This window comes from Acanthochromis polyacanthus, chromosome 6 (assembly GCF_021347895.1).
Source record: "Acanthochromis polyacanthus isolate Apoly-LR-REF ecotype Palm Island chromosome 6, KAUST_Apoly_ChrSc, whole genome shotgun sequence".
NCBI lineage: Eukaryota > Metazoa > Chordata > Actinopteri > Pomacentridae > Acanthochromis > Acanthochromis polyacanthus.
The window spans coordinates 2265497-2289872 of NC_067118.1; the positions used below are offsets into that span (position 1 = coordinate 2265497).

Consider the following 24376-nt stretch of genomic DNA (forward strand, 5'->3'; position numbering starts at 1 on the left):
TCATGATGCTGTCACCACCATGCTTCATCATGATGCTGTCACCACCATGCTTCATCATGATGCTGCCACCACCATGCTTCATCATGATGCTGCCACTACCATGCTTCATCATGATGCTGCCACTACCATGCTTCACATCATGATGCTGCCACCACCGTGCTTCATTATGATGCTGCCACCACCATGCTTCATCATGATGCTGCCACCACCATGCTTCATCATGATGCTGCCTCCACATGCTTCACATCATGATGCTGCCACCACCATGCTTCACATCATGATGCTGCCACCACCATGCTTCATCATGATGCTGCCACCACCGTGCTTCACATCATGATGCTGCCACCACCATGCTTCACATCATGATGCTGCCACCACCGTGCTTCATTATGATGCTGCCACCACCATGCTTCATCATGATGCTGCCACCACCATGCTTCATCATGATGCTGCCTCCACATGCTTCACATCATGATGCTGCCACCACCATGCTTCACATCATGATGCTGCCTCCACATGCTTCACATCATGATGCTGCCACCACCATGCTTCATCATGATGCTGCCACTACCATGCTTCATCATGATGCTGCCACCACCATGCTTCATCATGATGCTGCCACCACCATGCTTCATCATGATGCTGCCACCACCATGCTTCATCATGATGCTGCCACCACCATGCTTCATCATGATGCTGCCTCCACATGCTTCACATCATGATGCTGCCACCACCATGCTTCACATCATGATGCTGCCACCACCATGCTTCACATCATGATGCTGCCACCACCATGCTTCATCATGATGCTGCCTCCACATGCTTCACATCATGATGCTGCCTCCACATGCTTCACATCATGATGCTGCCTCCACATGCTTCACATCATGATGCTGCCACCACCATGACAAAAAAAATCTGTTGTCACTTTGGCACGGCTGTGTTTATTTTTGCATATTTTTGCCAGGAAAAACAAATTAAACTGACCAAGATTCAATGCTTAGGAGCAATAATTGGAGAAAACATGTGAAGTGGGTACATATTTCTTATAATAACTTCACAGAGCCACTGCTGATAGCAAACATCTCTATGTTTATTCCTGCATGTGTGCATCTGCATTCACTTATGACTTTATAAGTGTATTTGCTTGGCTGAGCCTAAACATGTTTGTGGGTTTTTGCATGAGTGTGTGTGTGTGTGTGTGTGTGTGTGCACATGTTTTCTTCATGCTTGTACATCCATGTTTGTTCATATATCTGCATACGTTACTGCGAGGTTTGTGCGGTCGCTTTTCTGCATGTGTGTGCTTTTGTGTGTGTTTTGTTGCGCTCGTGTGTGTTTGTATAAGTGTGTGTGTGTGTGTGTGTCCCAGTCAGGAGTCAGCAGCAGACCTCGTCCTCGACGCCCACTCACACTCCCTCCAGCTGACTGGCACCATGGCAACCGAAAGATCCAGCCAGCCGAGCAGGAGAGGCAGCGGGGCCCTGAGAGTGTGTTCATGTGTGTGTGTGTGTGTGTGTGTGTGTGTGTGTGTGTGTGTGTGCTCATGTGTATGTGTGTGTGAAGGTGTGTCTCTTCTGTCCTGGGGTGTGTGTGTGTGTGTGTGTATAAACCTCCTGCATTCATTCCCACCTCTGCTGCTCTGCATCAGCTCATGCATGCATACATACTGCGTGTTTCTGTGCATAAGAGTGGACACATATGCATCCGTGTGCACGCCGAATGTTCATTTAGGCATTCAGAGTGTGGATGGAGGGATGGGGGTGTTGTGGGCCAACGTTCTCCTCACCCTTTAGAGGACGACAGTCATTTCTGACCGGACCGAAGGCTACAAACATTACCAGCAGGAGTGTGCGGCTAGCAGAGCTAACCGGCCTGGAAGCAGCAAAACAACGTCTAGCACAACCTGGAGAAGAAAATACAGCTCAGCTCCACCAGGAACCACAAAGAAACAGGCAGAAAACACCGGTTAAAATGGTCTATTAGTCAGAATTATCATGCTTTTAATTCCCTTGAGCAAAGAAAAACTCCATTTTACATTTTGCAAGGGTCAAAATATTAGAAGATTGTTTTGGCACAGAATGAATGGAAGCTAAAAGATGATTCTGGTGTTCAATATGGGTAAAAATTAAAAATTCATTTGTTTTAAACTGCAAGAAACTTACAGAAAATCTGTCCAAAATGACAAATCTACTAAAACACTGTGGAGTCCTACTGGGAAAAACCAATTAGGAAAAACTGTTTAAAAACAAACAAAACGCTAACAACTATGGCAAAATTTCCCCCAAATCATTCATTATTTTACCAAAATGACCAAAAATCGGTAAAAATGACCAAAATAATTGTTCAAAATAATGCAAAACATGTTAGAAAATGTCCACAATGAGCCAATGATTGTTGAAAATGCCTTAAACCTTTTCAGTATTACTCAAAATTCAACCAAAATGACCAAACATTTGTCCAAAATGAACCAAAATGGTCCAAAATGACAGAAAATCTGTCCAAAATTATACAAAACATGTTAGAAATTGTCCAAAATGAGCCAATAATTCTCCAAAATGCCTTAAACCTATTCAGCATTACGCTAAATTCAAACAAAATGATCAAAACTGTGTCCAAAATGACAGATCTGGTGTTAGATCAGGTGTTAGAAAAAATATGTTAAAATGCCGTGGAGAACTGCAATTATCAACAACTGTTTAAGAACAAACAAAAAACTGACAAAAATGACAAATATCTGTATAATGAAAACGATACTTTAACGGTATTTTACAATCACACATTGTAAAGCAAATATTTGGCCAATAATTGTCCAAAATATCTTTAATCTATTTAAAATGCATCCAATTTTTATGAAATGACAAAAACGTCCCACAAATCCCTCATTATTTTACCAAAATGACCAAAAAAATGTCCAAAATGAACCAGAAATTGGTCCAAAATGATAAAAATGTGTCCAAAATGACCAAATATTTGTCCAAAATTACTCCAAAATGGTCTAAAATTATACAAAGCCTGTCCAACCATTTAACCTTTTTCTAAAGCCTCCACCATGCTTCTTGATTTGAAGCACGGTGGAGGCACCATCATGAAAACTGTGTCAGTCACGTATTTTCTGCTTCATACTTTCAGTTTTTAGCTAATTGTCGCTGACTGACAGCATTTTACCGTCTCACCCACACAGATATTTTCTTAGATCCACAGAGGAAAATAAATGGTTTTGTGTTTTTCTGAAGTTGATCTGAGTCCAAACTCGGCCGTTATGTTTGCGTCTGAACGACTTTCCCCGTAGGAATAAAACAACGGAGGGAAACAATAGAGAAACTCGACCAGGAGGATGAAAATAACCTTCCACTACGGGAAGTGAAAGTGTTTCAAAACACTCGAGTTTCTCCTCACGCTCTCCTTTCCTTTTTTTCTTTTCTCTTTGTCCTGCTCTGGGCCTCACTGCTGGAAAAACCAACTGCTGCTCGACAACCACTAAGTTAGCCAGAATCACAAGAGTAGAGATGTTGTTCTTTTCCGTATTTATGAAGCAGAAATTTCAATTTAGATGATCTGATTAGTTAAAAAGTAAGAAAACATTCAGAAAATGTGCTTGTATTCAAGAGTTATTTCAAACTGTCTATCCCATTTTTCAACCACTAAATCTTGTTTTAAATGTAACTCACATATGAGACATTTGCATTGCGTACAGAAAAACATTATCCTGCAAAATATGACAATTAATTAAAGAAAATATAATATTTAAAATAAGCAACTTGCAGGTTAACGTCCAAGCTGCTGCTCCAGTTCTGTGGTTATATGACCGGTTAATCTAAAACAAACTTATTTTCATTTTCTAAATCAAATTAAAGCCAGACTATGGGTCTTTTGTCATATTTCATTTGACAAACTTTGCACCGCAGGTTTCAGAGGCATGTTATTTTTGTTTTTTAAAATGCCAAAATTATAACTTTTGTCTGAGCCAGAAAGTGCAAAAACAGAAAGAATCATCAGATCTTCAACTTCCTATCAGTCTTTAAATGACTCTTAGTTGGAAAAATGTACTCAAATCTCAGCTTAAAATTAATATTTTTCATCAAAATCGCTTTATTCTACGTCTCAGTTAAGAAATTTGCCCCCAAAATAAATGTTTGCATTGGACAGATTCTGTAAAACGTTTGATTTTGTTCAGTTTGTGAGAATTTCAGGCTGGATGTTTGTTTGTGGACACCAAACAATGGTGGCTGATGGTCTAAAGATGTAAACTCTGTGTTATTTTCAACATTTTTACACCTCTAAAAAGAGTAAAATCATGAAAACTTTACTGTTAGGTTGATTCTGCATCGTTTTATGCTGTTTTCTGTGCTGTTGCGTGTTTTATAATGTCCACAATACTTTGATAAACTCCACTAACGTTCAGTAAACATAACCTTCATGTAATCTGGTTCATTTTCTTTCCCTCCTTTGCATTTGTCTCCACTCAGGGTGAGTTTCTCCTCATATCCGAGGCCGTCCAGCGTCTCAGAGTTCCTTCTCTGTGAAACCGTCCTCTTTCTCTCGTTCTTCCTCTTTCTCGACGCTCAGACGAAACCCTACGAGTGACGAAATCTCCTGAGGAACCGTCCCGGAGCAGGACGAAGCCTTGCAGTGATTCCTCTTTTGTTTCAGAAAAGCTCAGTTTGTGGAGGTTTGGTGGATGGAATGTGACCTCAGATGGTGAAGAAGAGCAGCAGCAGACCGAGCTGATGGATCACATGAAGACCTGGTTTCTCTGCTGAAGATCAATGTTTCTGCTCAAAATGAGACAGAACCACTTTCTGCCTGGATTCCTGGAGTTTTTTCTAGGGTCATATAAGTAATTACAACAGGTTTAGTGAGTTATTTGATGGCGTTAATTAATTATCAAGGCATAACAACATGCTACCTGTAGCTTCTTTAGCAGCTTATCTGTTAGCTAAACGATTCTCCAGTTGGTGATTGTCGTCTGTCTCCAGTGCTGTTGGAAATCAGGTGAATATTGCAACACTGGAAGTCCATAAATGGGATATATATTAGTTTGAACGCCAGCATTGGTATCCTGGGTGTGTTTTTGTTCCTCTTTGTCCAAAATCACAGAAAAATTGTGCAAAGTCTCAGACTCGTCCGTAAAACATCCAAAATGGTTTTAAAATTGCTCAAAATGCGCCAAAAATACCTCAAACTTGTTCAAATGACCTTCAAACTTTCCCAAAGTTAGTCATAACTTGTTTTAAGTTACATAAAAAGCCTCCAAAATACCTAAAACTTATCAAAACTACCCATAAAAGTTTCTAAATTTACACAATACTTCACTAAAATTAGTTTGAAATTACTCCTGGGGGCGGCATGGCTCAGTGGGTAGAGTGGCCATCTTGTAACTGGAAGGTTGTCGGTTTGATCCTCGGCCTGTTGAGCTCATGTCGAGGTGTCCCTGAGCAAGACACCAAACCCCTAATTGCTGCTGGTGGGTTGTGGTTAGCGCCTTGCATCGCAGCTTCCACCATCAGTGTGTGAATGTGACGTATCATGTAGAGCGCTTTGGATAGAAGCGCTATATAAATACAACCATTTACTCCAAAAACCTTCAAATTACCTAAAACTTACTCAAAATGTTGAGAAAAATGTCTAAATTTGACCAAAATGAGTCATAATTTGATGAACAAATATGCTTAAAACAACCTCCAAAATACTTAAAACTTCCTGAAAATGCCCAGAAATGTTCCTGAATGTACTCAAACCATCACCAGTGTTGGTTCCCTGGATGAGTTTCTGTTTCTGATTATTCAGAGAAAACTTTAAAAAGCTCATTCTGGTGAACTTTAAGGCTCCTATCAGCATGTTGGGAGCTGGTTGGTCTTGAATTTTTAGATATTTTGGTAAAATAAAGAGTGATATGTGTGAGGTTTTTGTCATTTCATAAAAGGTTTTTAGATCAGTTTCAGGCATTTTGGAAAAATAATTGGTTCATTTTAGACCATTTCTGACATGTTTGGCGAAATTTTGGACTGATCGTTGGTAACTTTGATAAAAAAAAATGAGTGATTTGAGTTGAGTTTTTGTCATTTCATAAATTGTTGGTTGCATTTTGGATAAGTTTAAGATATTTTGGACAACTTCTGACAGAAAACCATGTAAGTTTTGGACAGGCTTTGTATAATTTGAACAAATTTTGAATCATTCTGGAACATCTTTTAATCCTTTTGGACAAATGTTTGGTCATTTTGAACAGATTTTTGTCACTTTTTACAAATATTTTGTAATTTTGGACAACTTTTCAGTCATTTTGGACAGGTTTTTGATAATTTTGGACAAATATTTTGCCATTTTGTACCATTTTCAGTCCTTTTGGACATCATGATGATGCCACCACCATGCTTCACATCATGATGCTGCCACCACCATGCTTCACCTCATGATGCTGCCACCACCATGCTTCATACATGATGCTGCCACCACCATGCTTCATACATGATGCTGCCACCACCATGCTTCACATCATGATGCTGCCACCACCATGCTTCACATCATGATGCTGCCTCCACATGCTTCACATCATGATGCTGCCTCCACATGCTTCACATCATGATGCTGCCACCACCATGCTTCACATCATGATGCTGCCTCCACATGCTTCACATCATGATGCTGCCACCACCGTGCTTCACATCATGATGCTGCCACCACCGTGCTTCACATCATGATGCTGCCACCACCATGCTTCATACATGATGCTGCCACCACCATGCTTCATACATGATGCTGCCACCACCATGCTTCACATCATGATGCTGCCACCACCATGCTTCACATCATGATGCTGCCACCACCATGCTTCACCTCATGATGCTGCCACCACCATGCTTCATACATGATGCTGCCACCACCATGCTTCATACATGATGCTGCCACCACCATGCTTCACATCATGATGCTGCCACCACCATGCTTCACATCATGATGCTGCCTCCACATGCTTCACATCATGATGCTGCCACCACCATGCTTCACATCATGATGCTGCCTCCACATGCTTCACATCATGATGCTGCCACCACCGTGCTTCACATCATGATGCTGCCACCACCGTGCTTCACCTCATGATGCTGCCACCACCATGCTTCATACATGATGCTGCCACCACCATGCTTCATACATGATGCTGCCACCACCATGCTTCACATCATGATGCTGCCACCACCATGCTTCACATCATGATGCTGCCTCCACATGCTTCACATCATGATGCTGCCTCCACCGTGCTTCACATCATGATGCTGCCTCCACATGCTTCACATCATGATGCTGTCACCACCATGCTTCACATCATGATGCTGCCTCCACATGCTTCACATCATGATGCTGCCACCACCATGCTTCACATCATGATGCTGCCACCACCGTGCTTCACATCATGATGCTGCCTCCACATGCTTCACATCATGATGCTGCCACCACCATGCTTCACATCATGATGCTGCCACCACCATGCTTCACATCATGATGCTGCCACCACCGTGCTTCACATCATGATGCTGCCTCCACCATGCTTCAATCATGTGTTTGGTGTCCATCAAACATATCATCTACTCTGATATCCAAAAAGCTCCATCCTGGTCTCCTCAGACCAAAGAACCTTCTTCCAGGTGACTTCAGAGTCTGCACGTGTCTTCTTGCAACTCCTTCAGAGGAGTCATAGGTGTCTTGGCGGCCTCCCTCACTCGTCTCTTTCTTGAACCACTGAAGTATTTACATTTTACATTTTTCTGACACCCTGCTCAGAAGTTTTCTCTCATTAAGTTGTTCAAACTAGTATTCCTACATTTTTTATGGACTTTTACATAAGGAATTTCATAACTATTTTTATAAACACAAGTTTAGCTGACAAACATTTTTTTAAATTAAGTTGCTCCAGGAGAACACAGTGAGGTTGTTTGCAGGAGGAACACGATGTGAACCTGGAGCTGCTGTTCCTCTTTACGGCTGCAGAAAGTTTCCAGCTGCTTCCTGATTTTCATGTTTCTGCTTCCATCCAGACCTCAGATAAACTCCTCGGCTGTTTTAGTCTGGTCTGTTCTGGTTTAGATCCTTATTTTAGCTGAAACACTGGCAGAAAAAAATGCCAAAAAATAAAAAGAATGAGAAAATGTAAATAGCAGAAAGAGAAGTCAGAGTAAAAGCTGCAAAAAGAAGTTATAAAAGTTCACATTTACACACATTGTCTGACCTCTGAGCCCCAAAACCCACCGGTAGGTTTGAAGGAATGTTATTGTTTAGAAATTCTTCAAAAATAAAGCATTTAAGGAAACAGGTTCTGGAAAAAGGAAAAAAAATCTGCACTCCTTTGTGTAACTGATTCTCCATGACTGACTCAGGTCCAACGAACAGCTACGGTTCTAAAATTCAGAGTTTTTGGCTGAACTGGAGGCAGTGTTTCCACCGAGCAGAGGACACAAGTAAAATATCAACAGTATGTAGAGACACCATGTTTTATTTACAGTGTTTTTAACATCTGTAAGCATCTGCAGAAGTATTATTGATTCCATTGCTTATTTGATTTAATTTAATTTAATTTAATTTTACTTGTTACTATGTTTTGCAAAATATGGAATCAGTTTCTCTCGTCCATGGAGCTGCAGGACTTTAGATTGCACAGAAAAATGAACCTGTAGTGAAGAAAAATGAGCAAAAAAAACACCTGAACTGCACATTTAATGGAACTAGTTCTGCATCATCAGTAGTTACTGTACTTTTTTTTTGCCTCTTTGCATCTTTTGGTTAAATTTTTTTGTCTTTCACCACCATTATTGAATCTTTTTTTGTTACATTTTTTTCATTTTTTCGTCATTCTTGTGTCTTTTCATGTCATTTTTGTGTCTTTTAGTGTCACTTTTCCATCTTTTAGCGTCATTTTTGCATCTTCTTGTGTAACTTTTCAGTTTTTCCTGTAATTTTAGCATCTTTTAGCGAGTTTTTCACTTTTTTAATGTCATTTTTTGTATCTTTTAATGTCATTTTTGCATGTTGTAGTGTCATTTTGGTGTATTTCAGTGTCACTTTTACATCTTTCTGTGCTATTTTTTATCTCTTTGTCATTCTAACTGTGTTTTACTGACAGAAGACATTTCTCCTTCTTCATGTTGTTCTGTTTCCATAGAGCTGCAGGACTTTAGATAGCAGAGAAAACTCAGAACAAAATGCTCATAAACAGCTTGGAGTTCAGTAAATGTCTGAATTACAGAAAATTCTAATCAACAAAATAAAATCTGATGTTGTGGATTGCATAAAGCTGGTCTGGATCTGTTTTCTGATTTTAATAAAAAATCTTTTTATATTAGACAAGGCAAGTCTGTTTGTAGCTTTTTACAACAAAGTCATTTGAAGCATTTTACTGAAGATGTAACCGATCGTAAAAACATGACTGATTGATTGTTTTAACAAGTTTTGTTACCTGGGATTTAATTATCTCAAGCAGAAGACATTTTTGCTCATCAAATTATTTGTAAATGACAGAAAATGCTCTAATTTCTGTCAAATGAAACACCAGACACTCTCTGTCTTTATTGATTTGCCATTTAGTGCTCAAGAATGAAGGATTTTGACTGAATTTTGAGAATTTCATTTGTTTTCAGATCTGAGAAGTTGGTGTAGTCGTCCTAAAATAAACCAACATTTTCTGAGAAACAATTTTAATGGTCCGGACATAAAACTCTCACAGCTATGAAATGTGGCGAGGACTCAGACAGAATAGTTTCCAGCAGAGGAGATATTTTCAATTAATGGGCTTTGAAAACTGAAAAAAGTGCAACATTTTGATTTGATGTTGCTGTTGTGTCTCCATAAAGCTCCTGTAAGTGTATATATATGGATGGATTCATATTTCTACTATATTTAGACATTTCACCAACTTTTGAGGCTCTAACATCAGTAGAATATGATGTTTGGAAAGTTTGACAAGATGAGGTTCTATTTTTTCGATGTTTTTGGATGAAACCTAAGATGACTGAAAATGGTTTAAGATGACTCAAACTGTGTCCACAATGAGATGAACTGTGTCCAGAATGACTTGAAACCTGTCTAAAATAACTGAAAATCATCCAAAATGACTAAAAAAAGTCCAAACAAGCTAAAACATTGTCAGAATTGAATCGATCTTGTCCAAAATGACTTGAAATCTGTTCAAAATGAGTCAAATGTGTCAAAATGACAATAAAGATAATTACTGGCTCCTGAAAATGGAGAAAAATTGCAAAATCTGAAATCCAGGCTGGTGTTGAGTCTCTAGAAAGTTCCTGTCAGTGTATTTATATATGGATGGATCCATATTTCTACTAAAATACAGTCTTTGGTCGACATTTCACCAACTTTTGAGGCTCTAACATCAGTAGGAGTTCACTGTTTTTTTAGTAGAATGTGTGGATATGTCCATAAACACTCATTCACACCGGATTTTCAAGTGATTGTGGACACATTTTAAACAGATTTTGGTGAATTCTTCAGTTTTTTTATGTCAAGTTTTTATCATTTTAGTCAAATTTTAAGTCATTTTAGATAAAGTTTAAATAATTTTGGACAGGTTTTTGTTCATCTTGGAATCTTTTGGACATTTTTCTTCCAGTTTCAGGACAAAGACAACAGAAAAGACATCCATGGTACCAGCACTTGAACTGGTGCAGTTTTAGTGTTGAAACTATGATACATCCCATAATAGTGATGTTCAAAGTTGGCTATAGAAAAACTGAACAAATACCAGATTTGGGGTTTAGATTGTGACGCCTTTTAGTGGATGTGAAACTGATCTGGTTGCAAACATTGGTACTGTGGACATGTTTCCTGTTTCAGTTTGTCCAAAATGACTAAAAATGTTTTAAACTTGTCCAAACTGTCTTATAATTTGTCCAAAATTGATCCAAAACTGTTGCAAATGCACCAGACTTGTTCAAAATGATAAAAACTGTGTTCAAAACTTCACAAAAATGAACAAAACTTACAACTGATTGCATTAAACATGAACAGAAATAACTAAGATTATCCCAAAATACCTAAAACCCTAAAAAAAATACTTGAAACATTGCTAGAGTTACTTAAAACCTGAAAAAAACAATAACCACAACTTTGACTCAAAATTAGAACTAAAAGACAAACATCTACCTGACATTATTCAGAATCTGCCTTGAATGACTTAAAAATGCACAAAAATCATGACGAAGAAAGGTCTGAAGTGGATTTAAACTGATCTGGTGTCAGTTTTCACCAGAATGCCAATGTGTTTCTCCTCCTAAATATCATGGTTCTATCTGCTGGATTGATGAAGTTCTGAGGCTCAGAAATGATGGAAAAAGTTCATTTAGAAGTGATAAATCTGGAACCACCTCTATGGACTTCAAGGACCTGGAATGTTCTGAGACTAAATTTAAAGACTGGAAGCAGGAAAGGAGAACGTCTCCTGTAGAAAGTTCTAGAGTAGACCTAACGACAACTGGAGAAAGTTCTAGAGTAGACCTACTGACAACTGTCCAGTTGTCTGTAGGTCTAGTCTAGAACTTTCTACAGAGGATGTTCTCCTCTATGGACTTCAAGGACCTGGAAATCTGGAAATAGTCACAGTCTGAAGGTAGAACTCTGATCATGAATAAAGTTACTGGAGATGAAGAACCAGTTGGTTCTATGGAGGTTCTGGTTGTATTTTTATGGACATCCTCACTTTTTAATTTAAACTGCGTCATTTTGGAAAAGCTTTGAGGTATTTTGGATGAATTTTTAGACATTTTGTATATCTTTGTTTTTTCGTGATTCTGGAAAATGTTTGAGTCATTTAAAGCAAAATGTGCGGTTTTGGAGGCAATCTGGATACGTTTGAGGTATTTTGACACAATTTTGACTTTTCATTTTGAGTGATATTGATAAACTGAGTCTTTATGGTCCATTTTATGAGTCATTTTTGACAAGTTTTCAAGTTCTGAATTGTTCTGGAAAAGTTCCTAGGTGTTTAGTGCCGCTGTCTAAGGTTACTTGGTCGATGTTTTTGTCAATGTGGTCACATTTTGAGTTGTTCTGGAAATAAATCCAGGTAGTTAGGATCAGTTTGAGGTAATCTGAGCATTTTTGATTTATTTTAGACATTTTTTTTCTGATTTTGATACAATGAGATTTAGTCTTTAGACTGTGACTCATGGATGGATGTAAAACTGATCTGGTGTCAGTTTTTATCAGAACCAAAATATCCATTAAAAAGTGATAAATCTGGATCCACCTCTAAAGACTTCAAGGACCTGGAATGTTCTGAGACTAAACTTAATCCATAAGAACCCACAGTGACACCAGTGTAACAAGCACTTTGAGTGCCCCAGTCTGTTCCTTGTAAAGCTTTATGTCTGATCTTAACTCATTAAGTCATTTAAGGAAAAAGGGTCTGGGTTCTTATGGGTTAAAGACTGGAAGCAGGAACAGAGAACGTCTCCTGGAGAAAGTTCTAGAGTAGACCTACCAACAACTGTAGAAAGTTCTAGAGTAGACCTACTGACAACTGGAGAAAGTTCTAGAGTAGATCTACTGACAACTGGAAAGATCACTGATTAGAATCTGATATCTTGAGTCTTAATTTTATGGACCATTTTATGAGACATTTTTGACAAGTTTTCAAATTTTGAAGTGTTCTACTAAAGTTTCTAGGTGTGTTGTCTCTTAGTCTTTAGACTGTGACACCTGGATGGCTGTAAAACTGATCTGGTGCAGTTTTCCCAGAACCACAAAGTCCATCAAAAAGTGATAAATCTGGACTTCAGGGACCTCTATGTACTTCAGGGACCTGGAACTGGAAACATTCACAGTTTGAAGGTAGAACTCTGATCATTAATAGTAACTGGAGATGAAGAACCAGATGGTCTGAGAAGGTTCTTTTGATTTTTTTTAATGGAATATTCTCACTTTACCATCTAACCCGTATAGTTTTGGAAAAGCTTTGAGACATTCTGGATGAGTTTTAGACCTTTATTTTTCATAATTTTGGACAATATTTGAGTCATTTAAAGCTAAATATATGGTTTCAGAAAGGTTTAGAGGCAATATGGATATCTTTGAGGTATTTTGAATAATCTTGACATTTTTTAGTCAATTTTATAGTATTTTACTTTTGAGTCATAAAGACAAAATGAGCCATTGTTGACCATTCGAAGTTCTGAGTCGTTGTGGAAAAGTTTCTGTGTTTGAGGTAATTTGATTGATGTTTTTGTCAATCTGGTCACATTCTGAGTTGGAAATATTCCCAGTCTGAAGGAAGAACTGATCATTAATAAAGTTGAAGAACCAGATGTTGTCAGGAAGTTTGGTGGGATTGTTTTCAGATTTGGTTGATTTTTATTTGGAAAAAGGCAGAAATATGTTTTTCTTTTTTCACGCATTTGTTAGTATTTTGAGGTTTTCTGAGCAGATCTTTCTCCTTGTCCTCCTCCAGTCTCGGTTCCTCCCCCTGTTGACACGAACCGGCCGCTTGGCACAGCGGCGCGCTGCGCGTTTTGGTCATTTTCAACACTTCCTCGTTCGCAGCTCGATGTGCAGCTTCGTGTCCCGCCGCTGAGGCCGAGCGGAGCCGCGTAGAGGAGCTTTCTGCTGGATCCGGGACGACCGGAGCCGCTGCAGACAGAGACAGGAGCAGCAGGTCGGTTTCCGTGAGTCGGAGCGCCGCGCCGCGAAGGATTCAAACAGGTGTCCGCTGCTCTGCCATCAGCCCGGAGGAAGAGGAGGAGGGGGAGGAGGAGGAAGGCTCGTGGTAATGTCACAATATTCGTGTCTGTGGAAAATGTGCGCGTCTTCGTGTCGATGCTGACGGAACCAAACGTGCAGAAAAGCCTCCACCGCCGCGTCTAAAGCCGCCTCCTTTCTCCGGAGGACGAGGAGGCGCTACCCGACCTCCCCACGGGACAGGCCCACCGACCCACGCTGATAACAGGTGTGTCTGAGCAGGGCAGCCCGGCCGGTTCCTGCCCGCCCCCTCCCGGTGCCTCCCTCCGAGCACAGCTTATTCACACCGGACGCACATTGTCGCCGTCGCGGCATCGGAAGCCTCGTTGTTCTGCTTCGGTGGTGCGTAATAGGAGGAAGAGCGGCGGATCTAGAGCTCCGGTCCACCGTCGGACGGGACCGGGAGGCTCGGAGCGTCTCTGGAGGGTCTGAGCGCACCGGGGACGGTCCGAGGTCCGGGTTTTTCCACCGGATTTGTTTATTTGTGGATTCTGTGATTCGCTAAAAAAAGAGGCGAATTTACCGGACAACAGAGTGTCATCATGACAAGCAGGAAAGCGGCCAGCGGCGGAGACTCCTCCGGTACCGACAGCCAGCAGAGGAGTCCCGGAGGAGGCGGCGGAGCTCCGGAGCCGGAGATGTTCGGGGAGTTCCAGGACTGGTGCCTCCGGACCTACGGGGACTCCGGGAAGACCAAGACCGTGACCCGGCGCAAGTACAACAAGATAGTCCAGACGCTGCTGCAGGGCGACGAGGAGAACAGCCGGGGGGTGGGGGGTCAGGAGAACAGCCGCGGGTCGGTGGTCCAGGAGAGGAACGGCGGACACATCAACGCCAAGTTCAAGTTCTGGGTCAAGTCCAAAGGGTTCACGGTGGGATCTGTGCAGGACGCGGAGCTCGGAGCAGACAGAGCGGTGCTGTACGTCCCCATCAAGGCGACGGTTAGTGCGTCTTCCTCTTTCAGAGTGCCCGTGCGTGCGTGTGTGTGTGTGTGTGTGTGTGTGTGTGTGTGTGTGTGTGTGTGTGTGTGTGTGTGCGTGTGTGCGTGAGTGCGCGCGCGCTGTCATGAGGTGTCCACTGCAGGCTGCACTCATTTTCCTAAAGAAACACGCTGTGTGGGGTTGTATCTGTCTCTCTCTCTCTCTCTCTGAGTCTCTGAGTGCGTGTGCGCGTGTGTCCTGAAGCGGTACAACTTCTCTTGGCTCAGATCCACAGGTGCAGAAACACCTGTTCATCATCAGCTGAAGCTCTCTGCATCAGTTCTGTCTGCAGCACAAACCAAATCCAATTTACTGATGTTAAATAAGCCTTTAGAGCTTTAGATCAGTTTCAACAGTTTGGTTCACTGCTGAGGATTTACGCTCTGAAAACTGATCCATGGTCCTTATTGCCACCAATTACTGAAAAGCATGACTGCAAATAAATAAATGAATATGGATTTAGATCAACTGTTGAAGCTTCCACCTTTATTTTGAAAAGTTGGATTGACATGTTTAAGTCCAGTTTGCTTCTTTGGCTGCTGAACATTTACGCTCTAAAACGTGATTAATGGTGCCTGTTTCGTCCACTTACTGAAATGCATGGCTGCAAGATTTTTAAAAAGAACAAATTTAGATAAACTTTTTAAGCTGCAACCTTTATTTTGAAAGATCAAGTTGACATAATCTTGCACCAACTTTAGCAGTTTGCTTCACTGCTGAGCATTTGTATGTTGAAAATGGATTGGACTGCAGTATTTGATTTATTCATTTTTAAATCTAATTTATGGATTTACATAAACTTTAAGCTGCAACTTTTATTTTGATAGTCTGGGTTGACATAGCATTGTTGCATCAACTTCAGCAAGTCCAGTTTGGCTCTGAAAGTGACTCATGGTACCTGTTTAAATCATTTGCTGAAATGCCTGTCTGAAAGTTAAAATAAAACCCAATTTAGATCAACCCTTTAAGCTGCAACCTTTATTTTGAAAGGTTGGGTTGACATAGTATTGTTGCATCAACTGAAGCAGGTTCAGCGCTGAACATTTGCACTCTAAAACGTGATTCAATAAGTGGTGGTTTCTGTTTCCACCACTTATTGAGAGGCACAGCTGCAATTTTTTTTAGGTTGACGTAATGATGTGACATCAACTGAAGCAAGTCCAGTTTGGTTTTAAAACTAATTCAAGTACCTATTTCTACCACTTAACTAAATGCTTGGCTGCAAGATAGAATGAAAAACAGATCTAATTTACAGATTCTAGATCAACCTTTCAAGCTGCAGCTTTTATTTTGAAAGGTTAGGTTGACATAAGAATGTTGCATCAACTGAAGCAAGTCCAGTTTGGTTCCCTGCTGAACATTTAGACTCTAAAACATGATTCATGGTTTCTATTTCCTCCACCAACTGAAATGCATGACTTCGTGGATTTAGGTCCATTTTTTAAGCTGCAACTTTTACTTTGATAGTCTGTATTGATAAAATAATATTAGTAGTTGCATCAGTTTTAGCAGATTGGTTCACTGCTGAGCATTTATATTCGGATAATGAATTCATGGTTCTTATTTTCACCATTCACTGAAATGACTGCAAGGTTCAAATAAAACAAACTTATTTATGGATTCAGGTCAGCTTTTTAAGTTGCAACTTTTATTTTGAAAGGTTGAGTTGCCACAATAATGCTGCATCAACTTAAGTCCAGTTTGGCTGTAAAGGAATTAAAAGTACCAGTTTCTTCCACTGAATTAAATGCTTGGCTGCAAAAATAAATCTAATTTACAAATTTATTTTGAAAAGTTGGGTTGATATAATAATGTTGCATCAACTTAAGTCCAATAGCTGCAAAAATAATTCACGCTACTAATTTCTTCCGCTTAAATGCTTCATTGCAAAATGAAAAGAGATCTAATTTGCAAATTTAGACAAACTTTGGAAGCTGTGACCTTTATTTTGAAAAATTGGGTTGATATAATAATGTTGCATCAACTTAAGTCCAATGGCTGCAAAAATAATTCACGCTACTAATTTCTTCTACTGAAACGGTTCGCTGCAAAGTGGAAAAAGGATCTAATTTGCAAATTTAGACAAACTTTGTAAGCTGCGACTTTTATTTTGAAAGGTTGCACTAACATAATGTATCATCAACTTAACATTGTGCTGAATTCAAACTCAAATTTCTGCTTTATTTGATTTAAACTAAATTCAACTTATGCAATTGGCTTCACAACTTCTTCTTTTCTTCAGGATTTAATTCTATGAACATAAACAAATATTTTCACATTTAATTGTGGAACTTTTTTAGTTTGTTGGTCGAGCATAATTCCATAAAAGATTGTCAAGAATAAAAATATCGATGCAAACTGTTAGAGATATATATTTAATTTAAGTTTTAGAGTGCGGGTAGGTGCAATATAGTTCTATACAAGAGTGCTTCTAATTAACAGCAGTAAAATGTATTAAATATTTAACTTTATTGTGAAAAATCTTGCTCGCAGGAAATGCCTCCTCATGTTTAGCTCTATAAATGTCTACACTTGACTCTAAAAAATGATGCAGCAGTGAAATAGTCATCAAGGAAACAGAAACTTCTGCTTTTTAATTCACTGCTGAGCACTTTACTACAATTTATCCTGACAAAAAACGGAATATTCGGTGCAGAAACTACTTCCTGTTGCTGGTTTCTTGATTCAGATGGATTTATAGAAGTGAGAATTACAGCATGTAGTGTTTCATTTACCAGTTAAAGCCACAGAAATTGTTGATTTTGACCGTATGTTGCCTGAAAGCTGCACCAGATCTGCAGATGAACTTCCACATGGCTGGTGAAAGTTGTTGAAGTCAGATTTCGTGTTTTTCTGCCTTCATTTAAATATAATGTGTGGCTCTTGGTCGTGTTCCTCGAGCTGATCCTGAGCAGGTTTTGTGCTCTGGTGTGTCGTGTTGTCTTGCTAAGGGAAGCTGCTGTCCGTAAAAATGTTTTTAGGTGGTGATAAACATCAAAATAACACCACATTAATGTGAGGAGTCGAGGATTTCCAGCAGAAAGTTGCATTTTAATGAAAAAATAAATGTAATTCTGTGTGTGAATTCAGAAAATCTGTTTTATTTTACCCCAAAAATGACAAAAACAAGGTTAGAAAAGCACCAAAGTTCTTAAACGATGTCGAATGACCTAAATTAAACCAAGACTAACTGACAAAATGACGTTACTGAACTCAAAACAAAAGGTGACCTAAATATAATGTAGTGGATCAAACCATATGAACACAACAGCGGGCTGGGGGGGGGGGGGGGCAGAAAACCCGTAGAAAAACCACACAAAAAACCCAAAACACATTTAGTCCACTTTGACAGAATTAACATATTAACAAATCCAAACAATATCTCAACTTAGTCAAATGAATAAGATAATATTCAAATCAACCAACCTCTGCCCCTCCCCCCCCCCATAAGGTGGCACTTGGTACAGTCTGATTAGCAGCTCAGGTATTTAATTCTGCTGCTTCCTGGTTTCATTTGACTTTTTGCTTCTTTTTGTCAAATTTTTGCATCTTGTAGTGTCATTTTTAAAAATTTTAGAATAATATATGCAACTTTTTGTCAAATGTAGCATCTTTTAATGTCATTTTTGCGTCTTATAGTGTATTTTTTTAGTTTGTTAGTGTCATTTTTGCATCTTTTAGTTATATTTTTGCATCTTTTTGTCTAACTTTGCATTTTTTAGTGTCATTTTTGCATCTTATAATGTATTTTTCAGTTTGTTAATGTAATTTTTGCATCTTTTATTGCATTTTTGCAGCTTTTTTTGCATATTTTAATGTCATTTTTACATCTTTTAGTTATATTTTTGCATTTTTTTGTCTAACTTTGCATCTTTTAGTGTCATTTTTGCATCTTATAATGTAGTTTTTGCATCTTTTAGTACATTTTTGCAGCTTTTCTGTTTATTTTTTGCATATTTTAGTGTCATTTTTGAATATTTTTGTCTAATTTAACATATGTTAGTGTACTTTTTGCATCTTTTGGTGTGATTTTTGCATCTTTTAATTTAATTTTTCTGTTTTCTACTGTCATTTTTGCATCTTTTAGTGGTATTTCTGTTGGTTTGTGTCATTCTGCACAGAAGACATTTCTTCGTTCTCTCTCCTTCTTCGTGTCGTTCTGTTTCCACGGAGCTGCAGGACTTTAGATTGACAAATGCACCACAATACTGTTTTGTTACTGTGTCATTTTCGTGTCTTTTCTTTTTCTTTTAATGTCATTTTTGCATCTTTTAGTGTAGTTTTTCTGTTTTTAGTGACATTTTTTTTAATTTTTCTTTCTGTTACTGAAGACTAAATGTGCTGTTTTATGTTCTTTCTGCTTTCTGTTTGTGTTTTATGTTCCTCTTGTTGTTGTCTTCATATGGTTTGATCCACCAGAATGTCTATAAGTCACTTTTTATTTTGAGTCGTGTTTGAATCAGTAAAAGCATTTTGTCAGTTTCAGTTCAATTCAGTTAAAAAAAATCTTAAGTCAAATTAATTAGATAATATTGAGATCAACCAACCCCCCCCCCCCCCCCCCCCCATGAGGCTCAAACTTGGTACAGTCCGATTAGCAGCTCAGGTGTTTCATTCTGCAGCTTCCTGGATTCAGTTTTTCACCAGAAACCAGCAGAAATGTGAACGTCCAGCAGCAGCAAATGTGAGAAACATGATGTTAAATATACAAGAAATAACCACAGATAGGACTGATCAACAAATAGAGTTCTTTAGGGGTTTGTTTTTGTGCAACACGGGAGTCAAAAGTGATCGTTTTAGAGGTTGAAAATGTTTTTTGGCTTGTTTGGGTGCAGCTGAAAAACAAAACTCTAACCAGAACTTGTGTTGGTGATTATTACGGTAATTAAACACTAAAATTAATTAAAATAAGACTGAAAAAGTAGTCACAGCAACTTATTTTTAGGAGAAATCAACTTAAAAATGTATTTATTGTGGGTTTTAATCAAAATTCATGCTAAAAAGCCAGTTACATCTTTATTTTTGCTGCATTTCCAAACAGAATCATGAACATTTTTCAGATTTAAAGCTGCTAAAATGTCTGCAGATGATTTAAAGATGGAACATGTAAAATTCCTTTTAGGAAAACTCTTTGGAGCAGCTTTTTTTGTGAGTAACTGAATTAAAAAACTTGTTTATGCCACTAATCATCCAGTAATTAAAAATACTGAAATACTTGCAGTTTGTTGGTTGAATTTACATTCATTAGAAGAAGACGGTTGAGGCAAACTGTTGTTTTTTTGTTGTTGTTGAACCCAAACATGATTTTCTTTTAAGTGTAGAGAGAGTTACAGACCGTAGAAAAGAAAAAATAATGTGCACATTTTGCTGGAAAACCTGTCACGTCTTTATTTTTGCAGCACTTCTAAGCAGAATCTTCAGCATTTTCCCAATTTAAAGGGGACATATTATGCAAACCTCACTTTGTGAAAGTGTTCTTACAGTAGTGTGTGTTGCAGTAGCTCATGATGAGGTTTGAATTTGAAAACTGTCTGTTTCCTCCCTGCCTTGCTACACCACATTTTGTGAAAATGCCTGCTCAAACGTCCGATTTTGATTTGGGTCCGCTTATGATGAAATAAGCAGATTTAACTCCTCCCCCTGACTGCTGAAAGAAACCAGAAACAGCTTGTTCTGAGGAGGGCTGGTGAGAGTGACTTTTTCGAACGCTGAAACTCCGAACAAAGGATGATTTTGGGGAGAACAAACTTAAATACTATGTTTTGGGCTTCTGAGACCTATATGACGTGACTGAAAAATAGCATAATATGGGACCTTTAAAGCTGATAAAATGTTGATTTTGCAGAAACAGACTCAGATCTTCCATGTTTGTTATAAATTTGTGTTGACACTTTTCATTTAATTTTTGCATCTTTTATAGACATGTTTCCATCTTTTAGTGTCATTTTTGCGTTTTTTGCTTCATTTTTGTATCTTTTTGTGTCTTTTTTCTGACTTTTCATGTAATTTTAGCTCCTTTTGGTGTAATTTTTGCATCTTTCAGTGCCTTTTCTGCGTCTTGCAACGTCATTTTTTAAACATTTTTTTACTGTCATTTTTGCACCTTTTAATGTAATTTTTGTATCTTTTAGTGTCATTTTTTGCATCTTTCAGTGTTATTCTTGCAACTTTAATACAGTTTTTGCATCTTTTTATGTTAATATTGCATCTTTTTGTTTCATTATCGCACCTTTTAGTATCATTTTTACATCTTTTAGAGACGTGCTCATATTTTTTAGTGTCTTGTTTACATCTTTGAGAAACGTTTTTGCAACTTTCACTGTAGTTTTTGCACTGTTCCTTTCATTTTTGCATTTTGTTTCATTTTTATATCTTTTTGTGTCTTTTTTTCCATCTTTTCATATAATGTTTGCATCTTTCAGTGTCATTTTTGCGTCTTATAGGGACATTTTAGCATCTTTTAGTGTCATTTTTGCAGCAAACAATGTGCACATTTAGTTAAAAACCTCAGTCATATCTGTATTTTTCCTGCAGCATCTTCAGTATTTTCCAGTTTTAATGCTGCTAAAATATCTGCAGATGTTCTACAGGTGGTTTTGCAGAAATAGACTCAGTTCTTCCGTGTTTGTAGACTTAAATACTTGTGTTAAAACTTAAAATTCCTGTTAAATATCATGCAAAACCAGCTGGAGCAACCTGTTTTCATGAGTTAGGACTCGTTTTTATGGCACTGATTATTAGGTAACTGAAAAAAAGTGTTTATTTTTGTTGTGTTTGACTTGTAGAAAACCAGATAATGTGCTCGTTTAGTTAGAAAACCTCAGTCTCGTCTGTGTTTTTGCTGCAGAATCTTGAATATTTTCTGTATTTAAAGCTGTTAAATGCCTGCAGATGTTATTTTCACAGGTGATTGAGCAGAAATGGTCTCAGCTCCTCTGTGTTTTGTGTTTCTGAGTGTGTGTGGATGCTGCTTGATGCTGCTTGATGCTGGAGAGACTCTTAGCTGGAGAGACTTGTTGACAGCAGAGTGTAGCAAAGACGGATGACAGATCTGGATGGAAAACGCTGCTTTAAATTTAGAAATTATTATTATTACTGCACGTCTCAAAGCTCAGTGGTGTGAAAGTTTTATGTTTTATCTCCAAACTGAGGCGGTTTGAGGTGGATGGATTGAGGTGCTGGTTGTCATGGTTACCGCTCAGCTGATCCATCCCATCCGGTTTTGTGTCCGAGAACATCAGAGCTGAGAGTTTTTGCATCTTTTATTGTCATTTTTGCGTCTTTCTGTCTAATTTTGCATATTTTTGTGTCACTTTTATATCTTTTACGGTCATTTTTGGATCTTTTAGTGTAATTTTTTGCATTTTTTAGTGTCTTTTGCATCTTTTACTGTCATTTTTTTCGTCTTTTATTGTAATTTTTACATCTTTTAGTGATATGTTTACATCTTTTAGTCTCATGTTTGCATCTTTGAGAAACGTTTTTGCATCTTTCAATGTAGTTTTTGCAATTTTTTGTTTCATTTTTGCATTTCTTTGTGTTTTTCTCCCATCTTTTCATATAATTTTTGCACCTTTCAGTGTCATTTTTTGGGTCTTATAGGGACATTTTGCATCTTTTAGTGTCATTTTTGCATCTTTTAGTGTCATTTTTGCATCTTTTAGTGTCATTTTTGTATCTTTTGATGTCATGATTGCATCTTTTAGTGTCATTTTTGGATTTTTTTAGTGCCATTTTTGCATCTTTTAGTGTCTTTTGCTTCTTTTATTGTCATTTTTGCATCTTTTTGTGTGACTTTTCCATCTTTTAATGTCTTTTGCATCTTTTAGTGTCGGTTTTGGATCTTTTAGTGACATTCTTGCACCCGTCAGTGCAGTTTTTGTGTCTTTTTATGCTGTTTTTGTCTCTTTGTGTCAATCTATCTGAGTCCTACTGACAGAATTCATTTCTTCATTCTCTCTTCTTCATGTTGTTCTGATTCCATAGAGCTGCATTTTTATAAAAGGTGGGTTTTTATTGCGTCAACCGAATGAAAGCTGGGAGAAGCCGTGCAGCAGATCTGAGTGTTTATTTCTTTAAACATCTCAGTTTTCTGTGGGGAGGCTGACCCTGTAGTTCTGTTTGTGAGGCGTCTCTACCTGCTGGCTGAGGCTGGACGTGTTGAGCTGCTCTGGATGTGAAATCAGCTTCACAGCCAACGGTTCTGACCCGACTATCAGACTGAAGAGACGAGTGTTGCTCTGCTTCTGTCTGAGCTGGATGATGTTCAGGAAAATGAAACAGGACTCATGAATGAACTGGAAATAAGAGTAAAACATGCAGATGATGAATTTTTGCAGCTTTTAGTGACATTTTTGTAACTTTTGTCATCATTTTTGCCTCTTTTAGCATAATTTTTGCATAATGTAGTGTCATTTCAGTATTGTATTGTCTTTTAGTGACATTTTTGCGCGTTTTAGTGTCATTTTAGTGTCTTTTGCATTTTTCAGTGTCTTTTGCATCTTTTAGTGTCATTTTCTGCAAATTTTAATATCATTTTTACATCTTTTAAAGTCATTTTTGCAACTTTTAGTCATTTTGCATCTTTTAGTGGCATATTTGTAACTTTTGGCATCATTTTGCCTCGTGGCATATTTTTTGCATAATTTAGTGTCATTTTTGCATCTTTTTGCGCCATTTTTTTTGGAAATTTTAGTGATATTTTTGTAACTTCTGGCATTATTTTTGCCCCTTTTAGCCTAATTTTTAGATAATTTAGTGTAATTTTTTGCATCTTTCATTGTCATTTTTGCATATTTTACCATCATTTTCTACAAATTTTAGTGTCATTTTTGCATCTTTTCATTTAGTTTTGCAGCTTTTTGTCATTTTGCATCTTTTACTGTCATTTGTCTAACTTTTGGCATCATTTTTGCCTCTATTACCATAATTTTGGCATCTTTTAGTGTCATTTTTGTGAATCACTTCAAATTTATTGTCTCTGCACAGTTTAATCATTGTGAGAATTCTAAAAATGACAAACACATCGCAAAACACCACCTAAGAAAAACCAGCCAAAGTTAGTTGTTGAACTGTTTTTCCACTCAGATGCAGACACCATTCCTTTATTTCCCCTCAAAAATGGAGTCGAGCGAAACGATCGCTGCACAAAACGGAAAGAAGAGCTGATAGAAACTCTAAATTCAGAAATCACAGGGCTGCCTTGTGCACAAACAACATACTCGAGCATGAACACCAAATTTTCACTCACTAATAGAACAAACATCTGCAGAGACATTTGCAGAATTTCTGCAGAAATTGCATTGAAATCACTTTGTCCACTGGACTGAAAACGCTCAAACCGCTGCTTCCTTCACTCATTGTCTGAACACATTTCTTTGTGTGAAAACGCACTGAAATGAAAACTCCAGAAGCTTCATGGTGTCTGATTGACTTTTTTACTTCAGTCAACTAACCGAGTCCTGGCAGAAAAAAAAAGCCTCCCCTTCAATTAATCCAACAGGGAACTTTTTAATTAGCTTAATTAGCTGCTGGGAGTGTTCTGCTGGAGAGGAGGAAGTCACCCCGAGGTGCATGTAGAGCCCTTATTAAGGTAGTACTCTGTTCATGTGTATCAAAGAGCATTTATTAAAGTCATATTCTGCTCATATATGTCA

General features: G+C 38.2%; 1 protein-coding gene and 1 long non-coding RNA gene across 3 annotated transcripts in view; one reads left to right on the forward strand and one right to left on the reverse strand.

The window, feature by feature from the left end:
- Positions 1-1969: 1969 nt before the first annotated feature.
- Positions 1970-13481, reverse strand: LOC127534411 (uncharacterized). The gene is made up of 2 exons (XR_007942571.1): positions 7326-13481; positions 1970-6840 (listed from the first exon to the last, which is right to left on the reverse strand). It is a non-coding gene; the product is annotated as an uncharacterized LOC127534411 (long non-coding RNA).
- A 27-nt stretch (positions 13482-13508) lies between these two features.
- Positions 13509-24376, forward strand: part of LOC110950450 (nucleolar protein 4-like) — a 200969-nt gene continuing 190101 nt past the window's right edge. The window contains exon 1 of one of the 2 annotated variants that reach the window (XM_051949499.1): positions 13509-14681. In XM_051949499.1, coding sequence (XP_051805459.1) covers positions 14283-14681 — 399 coding nt within the window. In that variant the 5' untranslated portion in view covers positions 13509-14282. The remainder of the gene's footprint in view (positions 14682-24376) is intronic. The other variant, XM_051949498.1, reaches the window with a different exon arrangement.